Source organism: Stomoxys calcitrans, chromosome 3, assembly GCF_963082655.1.
Source record: "Stomoxys calcitrans chromosome 3, idStoCalc2.1, whole genome shotgun sequence".
NCBI lineage: Eukaryota > Metazoa > Arthropoda > Insecta > Diptera > Muscidae > Stomoxys > Stomoxys calcitrans.
Window position 1 is genome coordinate 194,510,543 of NC_081554.1, and position 13,035 is coordinate 194,523,577.

General features: G+C 38.8%; 1 protein-coding gene across 3 annotated transcripts in view; it reads left to right on the plus strand.

Moving 5' to 3' along the window:
- Positions 1 to 3,305: 3,305 nt before the first annotated feature.
- Positions 3,306 to 13,035, plus strand: part of LOC106085695 (ADAMTS-like protein 1) — an 89,566-nt gene continuing 79,836 nt past the window's right edge. For all 3 annotated transcript variants that reach the window (XM_013250080.2, XM_013250164.2, XM_013250240.2), the window contains exon 1: positions 3,306 to 3,397. In XM_013250080.2, the coding sequence (XP_013105534.2) occupies positions 3,395 to 3,397 (3 nt within the window). In that variant the 5' untranslated portion in view covers positions 3,306 to 3,394. The remainder of the gene's footprint in view (positions 3,398 to 13,035) is intronic.

Sequence of the window (13,035 nt, forward strand, 5' to 3'; positions counted from 1 at the left end):
ATGTCGCCAACCACCGCTTTGTCCGATGTTCCCGCCAGGATTCGAACGCGTTCGGCGTCATAGGCTACAATGGAACGAATTCGATATCTGCATTCAGGGCAAAGTGTCCCCACCCTAAAAAGATATTAGAGAGTTAAAAAGACGCAGCGGAGCGGGCCCGGTTCGGCTAGTAATATATAAGTCCTGGTTTGCCAGATATTTAAGATGGGGACATTTCGCCCCGAATGTGGATATAGAATTCGTGTTATTGAAGCAAGTCCACCAATAATGCGAAACGTGTGGGTTAACTCGTGGTGAGAACATTGAAAACTTTTTAAGTGGTGGTTATCTCCTCCAAATGTTGCCGACATTTGAGCCATGCATTAAAGTCAACCATACAGGTGTAGCACTACAAGACGCCTTTGGGACTCGGCTTCAAGAAGGAGGTTCTTTATCATTGAGCTTAAACTTTATTCGGACAGGACTCATTGAAATGTGAGAAGCTTGTCCCAGTTCTTTAATGAAATGCTCAAGGGCAGATTTTAGTCATACTTCCTTATGCCTTTGTTTGGACTCCTATATTGTAGTGGTTAAATATGTCCTGTTTGGGTTGAATTTTGGAAATGAGGTGGCCAGCCAGACACTTTTCCTTTAAAGTAAATATAAGCTTCATGCTATAATCTCAAATACTTTTTATATGAGCCCCATATTACCATAGTCGGTATATAAGTCTTGTTTCATTTGAGCCTCATATTGTCGTGATTGGTCTATATATCTTTGACGTGGAGTGCTTTTTGGGGTTGGGATGGTACCTCTGGCACTTCGCATTTTTCAAATTATTGTTATTCTCCCTAAAATATTCATTGAAGCCCAAAATTGCCATGGTCGATAAATATGTACGGGTTGGATAGCGTTTTGGAGCTGGGGCTAGCATCGAAATATCTATTTCCGAACCTATAAAATATATACATTCTTGATCAGCGTAAAAACTTAAGACGATCTAGCCATGTCCGTACGTCTGTCTGTTGAAATCACGCTACAGTCTTTAAAATTAGAGATATTGAGCTGAAACTTTGCACAGATTCTTTTTTTGTCCATAAGCAGGTTAAGTTCGAATATCGGCTACATCGGACTATGTCTTGATATAGTCCCCATATAGACCAATCTGCCGATTTAGGGTCATAGACCCATAAAAGCCACCATTATTATCCAATTTTGTTGAAATTTTAGGCTCTTTGACATCCTTCTTTAATAGCTGCCATAAAGACCGATCCGCCATAAAGACCGATCTAATTTTTGTTGAAATTTTAGTTTCTTCGACATCCTTCTTCAATAGCTGCCATAAAGACCGATCCGCCGATATAGGGTCTTAGGCCCATAAAAACCAGATCAGTCCAGATTTATATAGCTAGCTGCCGTATAGACCGATTTATCGATTCAAGGTCTGGAGCCAATAAAAACGCATTTATTGTCCGATTTTGCCAAAATTTGGGACAGTAAGTTGTGTTAGGCCCTTCGGCATCCTTCTTCAATTTGGCCCACATCGGTCCAGATTTGAATATAACTGCCATATTGACCGATCTCTCGATTTAAGGTTTGGGCCCATAAAATTTCACTGAAATTTGACAAATTTCACTGAAATTTGACAAAGAGACTTATGTTAGGCTTTTTGACAACCGAATCGTATATGGTTCAAATCGGTTTATTTTTAGATGCAGCTACTAAAAAGACCAATATTTTATTATAGACAATTGAACAATGACTTGTACTTGTTAGTATTTGGACCAAATTGGTTCATATTTCGATATAGGTGCTATGTGCATGCATTTTTTACCCGGTTTTGATGAAAGGTGGTTCGAAAGTTCGGGCTGGCCGAACTTAACGCCTTTTTACTTGTTTACTTTCACATAATTGAGGCGATTTAGGGAGGTTAAGCGCCATCTAGGTTAGCGCCATCTACTATATAACACAAATTTTAATATCATTTTCCTAATCTAATCCCAAATTGCTTTTTTTCGAATCCAATACAGCCATGGTCGTCTAATATGCCAATTTTGTGGGTTTTTGGGGGAGCGAAAACCACCCATTACATGATCTTGTTTTTTTGCCATATTCGTAATTTACTCGCGAAAACCTTTTTTTGAGTGTCATATTGACATGAATGTTCAATATGTCGTTTTGGGGGAGTTTTGGGGCTGGGGCGGCCCGATGGGTACTTGGATCCAAATTTAAATACCACGTTCGTATTCTAATTTCCAATATCTTTCATTTCTATAATGAACTTAACTTATAAACCGACCTCTCGATTTGACTTCTTGAGCCCCTGGAAGCCTCAATTTTTATCCGTTTTGGCCGAGATTTTGCACATAGTGTTCTGCTATGACTTCCAACAACGATGTCAAGTACATAGTGCTATGTTAAGACTTCCAACAACTGTGCCAAGTACAGTCTGAATCGGTCTATAACCTATGATATAGCTCCCATATTTTAGCAGAATCCATGGTGGTGGGTTCCTAAGATTCGGCCCGTCCGAACTTAGCACGATTTTACTTATTTATATGAAATTCGTACTCTACTCCTGCATATCTTTCATTTGAGCCTCATATTTTCCCGATCAGTACACTTTTATTTGTGGGTAGTACTTTTGGGGTAAAGGGGAGGAAGGGGCCGCCTCCTTCCGATATCACAAAAATCGGTGCAGCCTTTTTCGAGTCTATGTTGAGCAAACAAACAAATAGACGGACAAACAAACACTACATCGCAACTGGGTATAGGGTATTACAGCTTTGCTCTGGTTTGCAACTCCACGAAGATAGAAAGTTATACTCTTTAGTTAAGGGTATCCTCAAAATGGATTTCTGATTCGTTTTAGCCATGTCCGTCTGTCCATCTGTCCGTCTGTCCCTCTGCCCATTTGTTGGGGCTTTGTACTGCAATTGCCTGAGTTATATGGTATTGTAATCAAGTGGACGGCACTTTAAAATTCTCACTACTGTTTAATATTCGGCTGGACTCAGAGAATGGTTACTCCGTTACATGATTACATTTACTAACTACCCTTTAAAACTTTATATTCAAAACAGTTATCCTTACACCTCCGTACTCTATTTTCCAAAAAATAACACTTGAAACCCAAATAGAGTCTAATTACTGTGAAAATAATTCATTGTGTGTTTTTAGCAAACTCATTAAAAGTAATTATTTGGTTTCATTTTAGTTCGAAACAAAAATGGTCACTAAGCAACCCACCCACAACAACCCACAGCACTGGACCAACACAACAGCAGCTGCATTGGAGGCAGCAGCATCAGCAGCATCAGCAGCAAATGGACGTGGCACCATCAGCCCCAACAACAAACGTTCAACTGGAACCAAAAAGTCTGCAAACGGATTTTTATGGACGATTATCGTCTTTATGGTAAGTCATACATCATCATGATGGGGCAAATAAAGTCGATATGGATGGCCCCAAAACCATCCCTACCAACACACGATTTGCCCAAAAGCTGGTAATTACGTCCAAATTTAATGCGTTGCGTTGAGTCAGGGAGAAATACTTCAGCCGTCATTTGGCTAGCACACATAGACACGGAGTAGGTGGCTGTGTACCGATTTATTTGTCTTTAGCCTTTGTGCCATTTGCAGTCGTTTTTATGGCAAAATCCATCATTAAAGCCATGAAATGTTAATACAACATAAAACCAATTGTTATTGCATATGGGGGATTCACATTCACATCGACATTTCGTATTGAGTGAGTATTTGCGGCATTTGCGTTGTTATTTGCCATGGTCTTTGGTTTTCGAGGTTAACCCCAAATATTGCATCGTCAATTTATATGGGAGTGTGTCAGTGCGTGTGTGTGTGTGCGCTTGCCATGGACCATGTCATGCGAATTTATGACAGTAATCGCCGGCACAGTATCATGGTATAGCATTTTCCTAAAATATTCCCCTCTTTGCGGTTCATTAAACCACACACACACTGGCGTAATTCCTGTACGAAATGGCAAATTTGCGCATTTACCCCGGCAAAGTGTTTGATGATGACCATGCTAATGATGATGAGAAGTTTGGGGTCAAATATAACGCTGAAAAGGCATTTTGTGGTAGCTAAGATTGTCATTTAGTGATGAGCCTGAATGATTAGCCAAGCAAATGGTTATTCAAGTGTTATGGTGGTTAAACAAAATTTTAAGTTAAAACAAAGAAAAATTGGTTAAACTTGGCGGGAATGAAGTTTGCAGGAACGAACCCAGGCGTTTAGCGTTATAGGCGGACAAGCTAACCTCTGCGCTACGATTGCCTCCTATGGTCTTATTTGGAGCTACATCCATATTTGAACCAATATGCCCTTTGACAATCCCCAACAATCTGCATCTATAGGAAGTATCTGTGCACAATTTACAGTGGATAACTTTTTTCCCCCAACCGCCAATGTGATTTCTGATGGTTTTTCGGCGAATATCGACTTTTATCTGTTTTTGTTGAAAGATCCAAAATTTGTCCAAAAATCGAAATTCTACCAATTTTATGATAAAAATCGATTTTATCGATTTTGTGCCGAAAATCGAATTTATCGATTTTATGCCTAAAATTGATTTTATTGAAAACAAATTGATTAATAATTTTTTTAATGAAAATAAATTTTCTGAAGATGGATTTTAACAAAATGAAAAAATAAAAATCGACTTTATCGATTTGTAATAAAATCTAATTTATCGGAAGCCACCGTAGTACAGAGGTTATAATGTACGACTTTGACGTTGAAAACCTGGGTTCGAGTCCAGCCGAGAACATCAGAAAACAACTAAAAGGGCGTCAAGTTCGGCCGGTCCGAACTTTGGATACCCACCACCTCGGGTATATATGTAAACCGAACCATCTTTCGTCATAATCCGATAAAAAATTCATAATTTGTGCCCGAAATTAATAAAAATCAAATTTTATCGATTTTTAATAAAAATCAAATTCATCAATTTTTAATAAAAATCTAATTTATCGATTTTAAGTGAAAATCAAATTTATGGATTTTTAACAAAATTTTTTTAATGAAAATCAAATTTATCGATTTTTAATAAAAATCGAATTTTTCGATTTTTAATAAAAAATCAAATTTATCGATTTTTAATAAAAATCAAATTTATCGATTTTTAATAAAAATCGAATTTATCGATTTTTAATAAAAAATCAAATTTATCGATTTTTAATAAAAATCAAATTTATCGATTTTTAATAAAAATCAAATTTATCGATTTTTAATAAAAATCAAATTTATCGATTTTTAATAATCGAACTTATAGGTTTTTGAAAAATTTGAACTAACACGATTATATTAAGAAAATCGAAATTACTCAGACTAACGGACAGACATAGCTAGATCGACGATCAAGAATGTGTATATTTTTAGGGTCGCAGATATAATTTTTCGAAGTATTAAAAACGGAATGACTAGACTTATGGTGGAGGGTATAAAGAGGGCACAACTGGAGCAAATACAGAAGTTACTAGGTCAGATTTAACATACACGGAGAAGAAGTAAATCCTGCAGTTTCTCAAAAAGTCATTTCAGAAAATTAGTTTATAGGTCTGCTATTCCAGGTTGTAAAACGATTTGGATCAAATTTGGCGTGCACGTTGAAAGTCATCTGGTTGCCCCACACCTAGAACTTAATATTACTACCAACTAAATGGATATACAAACCTCTATATGATTTCATCCGATGATTTTACTTTTTGAGTACCCAAGTTTTGTCCGACTTGTTTAAAATAAACATGTTTTGTTCCTTTATGACTTTCAACATGCAGGCCAAGTATGATCCAACCGGTTTGCAACCGGTTTATTACCTTTTGTGTTTCCAAAATTTTATTTCCATTGTCATCGATTGAAATGTTGACAATTTAATATTGACAGCTTTACTTTTTTATCTCCACTACCTTTTCGTTTTGGGGAATTCTTTTAGACATGGCCTTCACGTGAGTCTTACATCATCCAATGGCCAGTTGGATGCCATCGTTTTAGTGTGACATCCCCCTTTCTTACCATCACCCTGCATGCAAACTCTACCAAAAAAGCAGAACATGGCATTTGTATGCCAATTTTTGTCGCTATTGTTAGCCAATGTCCATTTTTTATTCAACATTTGCTGTGAAGAAAAGCTCTTAGTATCGATGTATGTGTTTGAGTATAGCAGGATGTTGTATTGACTTATGGCGATTCAATGGATTTTATTTTCGCTTTTAGCCTTTTGGCTTAAACAATGGTTTCCGTAAGCAACTCAAACAAAAAAACGAATAGTTACAATTGTTTTGCAACAAAAGAATTGAAGGCATAATATAAAATGGCAATAAAAAAACCGAAGAATATGGGACACTCCATACGAAAAATTTTGTTAGAAAAAAAATAAATAGAAATGTTTAACAAAGACGCTGGAATATCAGAAAAATAATACCCTGTACTACCGCAGTGGTGTAGGGTATAAAAATCAGGGGATAAAAATCTCCTCACAAATACTAAGATATTTGTGAGGCAGCCAGCCATCCATAAAGTTTTGTAGAAATTTTATAATAATAGTATGGGACCTTGCACAAAAACAACCATACCTTAAAAAAAGTTTTCATATGCTTGAAGTTCTATGGAAATCACCTTATCCACACACTTTTTCTACATTTTTGTGAAAGAGCAGATGTTCGAGATTTTTGTTTGCATTGCATTTTAAAAATCTGGACTGACATGTAGCAATCAATCTGCCTCAATTAAAAACTGAAAAGCAATAGATTCTAGTCCCAGAGATATTTCCTCGTCTGTTGTGGTGCGAGTCGTGTCGGAAGGCTATGCTGAAAAAAAGGTATTTCGCAACGGCGAATAACACCAGTACGATAACAAACTAAGAGTCATGTCAAAATCGTCAACTTCTTTTGGCCACATTCAAGGCAAGTTTCAATTGGCGGTAGGGAAACAAGTAAAAGTGGGTAAATGCATCGATCGGACTGATTTTTATACCCACCACCCTAGGAAAGGAGGTAAATTCATTTAGTCATTCCGTTTGCAACACATCGAAATATCAATTTCCGTCCCTACAAAGTATAAATATTCTTGATCAGCGTAAAAATCTAAGACGGTTTAACGATGGCCGTGTGTCTATCCGTTTGTCAGTCTATCCGTCTATCTGTCTGTCCACCCGTCTGTTGTAATCACTCTACAGGCTTCAAAAATCGAGATATTGAGCTTAAATTTGGCAAATATATGTCTTTTTGATGCACGCTGGTTAAGTCTTCAACGGGCCAAATCGGACCATATTAGGATATAGGTGCTATATAGACCGATTTTCCGACAAAGGGTCTAATGACAATAAAAACTGAAATTGTTTATCCGATTTTGCTGAAATTTAAAACAGTGAGTAGTTTGGGGAAAAGTGCAACGTTAGGACCTTACAATAAGTTCAGAGAACATGTTGTCTTGGCATAGGTGGAGCGATGAGGACCACACCCTTAAGGGAACTGGAGACTATTCTAGATATCCAACCCATTGACATACAAATTAATTGTGAGGTTGCCCTTGCGGCTATGAGACTTAAGGCGATGGGAGAATGGATTGAGGATGGGAGCAGCTCAAACCATCGCGGTATAACCGAGGCGGCAATAGAAATCCTGGAAGGAAGGGAACAGGTTTCCGATCGAATACCTGAAACCACACTTGAGGTCGAGTGCTAGGCACTGCTGCCAGTGGCACAGTCTAGGACTGATTTTATCTTAGTATTGACGCCTGGAAGATTATGTTACACGGATGGATCGAAGGTAGGGGACAGAGTGGACCAGGTAGTCTACATTGAGAACCCAGGGACTGAGATCTGTTTTAGACTGCCTGACCATAATACGGTCCAGCAGGCAGAGATCCGGGAGATCGCGGAATGCATGAGGTGGTGCGCTACTAACGTGACGACATTGAGTGTGAACATTTTTATGGACAGTAAAATGGCCATAAGGGCAATAGTAAGCAGGACGGTAATGTCCTAAACAGTCTTGCAATTCTAGGGTTCCAGCGGCACAGTCTTGGACTGACGTAACCTTAGAATTGCCGTCTGGAAGTTTATATTACACGAATGGATCACAGCTAGGGGACATAAAGGGGCTGGAGGTCTACATTGAGAACCCAGGTACTGAGATCTGTTTTAGACTGCCTGACCATGATACGGTCCTGCAGCAGAGATCCGGGCAATCATGGAATGTGTGAGGTGATGTGGTATTAAAGCAAGGACGTCGAGTGTGAACATTTATACGTACAGTAAAACGGCCATAAGAGCAATAACAACCAGGACATTAAGGCCACGAACAGTCTTGCAGTATAAGAAGAATATTAATGCCTTCATTGAGGATTCCACAAACCGCATCGTTTGAGTACCGAGCCATAACGAAGTAAGATGGAATGAAAGGGCAGACGATTTGGCGGTGAAGGCCAGAGAACTGACTTCGATAAACTTGGTTAACCCGAAGACTTTCGTCGACGCTGTCGTATTTAAAGGCGTGGGAGACAAACGCTCGACAAACAGTCGATAGGACGGCGAAAATCCTGTGGGGGGATCGGATCGTGAGAGGACTAGGCTATTACTGAAAGGAAGTAAGAAGGAGTTCATTACAGCTTTTGGTGAACTATGAGCTCACTTATACAAAATCGGTGCGGCAAGTGAGAACATGTGGGAAGATGATGAGTCGTTGAAGCATTTGCTATGTCATTGCCCGGCTTTCGCGGCTAACAGACACCGGTACTTAGGAGGGGACACGACACCAGACGTGAGCTTAGGGGGGTAGAATGGAAAACTATTAAAAATTTTGTAAGTAGTACAGAATTGCTAACATAGATTTTCTTTTTATACCTACCACCGAAGGATGGGGGTATATTCATTTTTTCATTCCGTTTGCAACACATCGAAATATCCATTTCCGACCCTATGAAGTAAATATATTTTTGATCAGCGTAAAAATCTAAGACGATCTAGCCATGTCCGTCCGTCTGTTGAAATCACCTTACAGTCTTTAAAAATAAAAATATTAAGCTGAAATTTTGCACAGATTCTTTTATTTTGTCCATAAGCAGGCTAACATCGAAGATGGGCTATATCGGACAATATCTCGATATAGCCCCCACATAGACCGATCCTCCGATTTCGGGTCTTAAGCCCATAAAAACCACATTTATTATGCGATTTTGCTGAAATTTAGGAGAGTGAGTTGTGTAAGGCCTTTAGACATCCTTCGTTAATTTGGCTGAGATCGCTTTAGATTTGGATATAGCTACCATATAGACCGATTTCTTCATTTAAGGTTTTGGGCCCATAAAATGCTCATTTAATGTCCGATGTCGCCGAAATTTGGGACAGTGAGTTTAGTTAAGCGTCTTGACATACTTCTGCAATATCGCTCAGATCGGTCCAGATTTGGATATAGCTGCCATATAGACCAATACCTAGGTATTAGGTTTTTGGGGCCATAAAAAACGCATTTATTGTCCGATGTCGCTGAAGTTGGAGACAGTGAGTTGTATTAACCCCTTCGACTTCCTTCGTCAGTTTGGTCCAGATCGGTTCCGATTTGGATAATGCTGCCATATAGACCGATCCGCCGATTTAGGGTCTTAGGCCCATAAATGCCAAAATTATTATCCGATTTTGCTGAAATTTGGGACAGTGAGTTGTGTTAGGCCGTTCGACATCCTTCTTTAATTCGGCTCATATCGGTCCAGATTTGGATATAGCTGCCATATAGACCGATCTCTCGATTTGAGGTTGTTGGCTTCGTAAGCGAATAATAGCTAACACCCAATTTGTATTTTGAGTTGCAAAAATTTTAATTTGTTTTGTTGCAGGAAAATTTACAAATTTTGTAGTTGATTTTCAACAAAAGTTGTTGCTTTTCAAAATTATTTTTATCTGTGCAGATTCCTATTTGGCTTTCAGGCGCGCCCTTTTAAAGTCCATGTGCCCTCCTGTAGTGTGGTTGGATTTAGGAAACTTTTTGATTATAAACAGACCTCCGTTTGGAACTCAGTAGAATGGGCGTGATGATTATGAGCTATACAGTATCTCTCAGCTTTCTAGCGCCTCTCCATCCTCAATGGAGTTAAGGTGTAGTGTAGCGCTTTGAGGTCCATTGGAGACCCAACAGGTCGTGTATTTTGTAATCGGTCTTACCAGACCAAGCTGCGATCAGACAGTCATCTGGATTTTATGGCGACCTTCTAAGGTTACGGTTTTGCGAGATTAGAGGGAAGAATTTTTTCCAAAGAGCATTGTTCGACTCTGTCATTTTAGCTCATTAGTAAAATAACATCTTTTCAAAGGTGAGTCTTTAAAGAGTGTGACAGGTTTAAGAAGAGACATTTTTCTTAGCTTAAGGTATCAGAATAATTGCCAGGATTTGCAAGTCGATAAGAACCCTTGAACAGTTTTTCTGCTGTTTGGTGTACTTGCCGCTATGGTCTGCAGTAATGGTACATGCATAAAAGCATTTGTAGGATCTAGTTTTTAGTAGACCTATGGCCTCTGCTGGGTGATAGCAGCTTCCGGCAAATCATGTCTTTGTAAGCTGATTATATAGCTGAAATATGATACAAGTCATGTCTTTGTATGCTGATAATAGAGCTGAATATGCTACAAATCATTTTTTTTTGTGGCTATATTAGCAGATGGTCTATGTCGTACTAGTCCTCAAACAATTTCACAATGCCTGCTGAATTTATTCGAATTGAACATAGCACGCCATCTTTTGGGGGTGTTGTGAAAAGTTAAAGATGTTCCCATCTTGATTTCATTTCAATATGTTTTGTAAATTGAGCCCAAACTTTATTTTCTAACGACTTTGCCAAGTAAATTTTGAATGGCTTTTATGAGACGTTGTTTGTTGGCCCCATTTAGCTAATTAATGCCTTTTTTGTTTAACGGCCCTGATACGGTAAATTAATTTATTTGTGCCATAGTTTCATAAGGAAACTTAAAGTGATAAATTAATTTTCTAATGTACACTTCAGGAAAATGGTTCGTCCGTTTGTTCATCCGTTTGTTGTACGACCATTCGAACGTCCTCACGTCCAATGCTGTTCTGAGTTTGCTGATGGTTTTGATATATGGCGGCGAAGTAGTGAAAGGGGGTCAAGCCCCCAACATCATCTGCCCAAAGAATAACTGAAAATAAATCTAATGTTTTTCTTTCTTGCCGGTAATGTACATTTCCCATTACTCCCGCCCCCTCTAAGTTATTTTGCCGAATTGTGGAAAGTTTCCGTTTGGCGAACCATTTGAAATGGTGCGTGATTTTAGGTGGCCGAAATTACGCTTTCGGCTACTGAAGAACAGTAGTGCTGAAAGTAATTACCTCGAATTCCATTCAAAAGTACCTCCCCCTCGTTGCCCTCTTCGTTGGAGGCAACACGAGCCACAATAGCCGTTGGAGGTATTTATTATTTTTTTCCTGCTTCCTTTTGGGCTTCGTTCATTTTTCTCTCGAATACAATCAGCACAAGAAAGGGAATACAAATGAATTTCTTTCCTTTTTTACCACCTAAAGTGCGGCATAATAATTAATTATTTTGTAATGTCATTTCAAAGTTTCCTTAACAAGGCTGCACACAATTATTTGTGTTTATTTGCATTCTCTTCGTTAGGGGTATTGACCACAATCCTTTTGGCCCTTTCTAAGGCCATTGGGTGAAAATAATAATCCTTTAAATTAAACACAATCGAATCAATGTTGATGTCTTAGTCAAGCAAATGGACATAGATTGATTACCAGCAACGAACGATCGACTTCGGAAACAGTGTTGCCATGTTTATATACAAAAAACAAGTAAAAGCGTGCTAAGTTCGGTCGGGCCGAATCTTATATACCCTCCACCATGGATCGCATTTGTCGAGTTATATGCGCGGTGTCTCATTTTAGGCAAAAAAAAAGGGTTGAAGAAAAGATTTGCTCTGCTATTAGAACGATCGACTTCGGAAACAGTGTTGCCATGTTTATATACAAAAAACAAGTAAAAGCGTGCTAAGTTCGGTCGGGCCGAATCTTATATACCCTCCACCATGGATCGCATTTGTCGAGTTATATGCGCGGTGTCTCATTTTAGGCAAAAAAAAAGGGTTGAAGAAAAGATTTGCTCTGCTATTAGAGCAATATTAAGATATGGTCCAGTTCGGACCACAATTAAATTATGTGTTGGAGACCTGTATAAAATATCAGCCAATTCGAATAAGAAATGCGCCCTTTGGGGCCCCAAGTAAAATAGAGAGACCGATTTATATGGGAGCTGTATCAGTCTATAGACCTATTCAGACCATAATAAACACTTATGTTGACGGTCATGAGAGGATCCGTCGTACAAAATTTCAGGCAAATCGGATAATAATTGCGACCACTAGAGGTTCAAGAAGTCAAGATCCCAGATCGGTTTATATGGCAGCTATATGAGGTTATGGATAGATTTGAACCTTATTTGACACAGTTATTGAAAGTCATAATAAAATATGTCATGCAAAATTTGAGCCAAATCGGATAGGAATTGCGCCCTCTAGAGGCTCAAGAAGTCAAGTCCCCAGATCGGTTTATATGGCAGCGATATCAGGTTATGGATCGATTTGAACCATACTTCGCGCAGTTGTTGGATATCATAACGGGAGACGTCGTGCAAAGTTTCATTCCAATCGGATAGGAATTGCGCCCTCTAGAGGCTCAAGAAGTCAAGTCCCCAGATCGGTTTATATAACAGCTATATCAGGTTATGAACCAATTTGAACCATACTTAGCACAATTGTTGGAAGTGATACCAAAACAGCACGTGCAAAATTTCAGTCCAATCGGATAAGAATTGCGCCCTCTAGTGGCTCAAGAAGTCAAGACCCAAGATCGGTTTATATGGAAGCAATATCAGGTTATGGACTGATTTAAACCTTATTTGGCACAGATGTTGAAAGTTTTGATAAAACACGACGTGCAAAATGTCATTCCAATCGGATAAGAATTGCGCCCTCTAGAGGCTCAAGAAGTCAAGACCCAAGATCGGTTATATAGC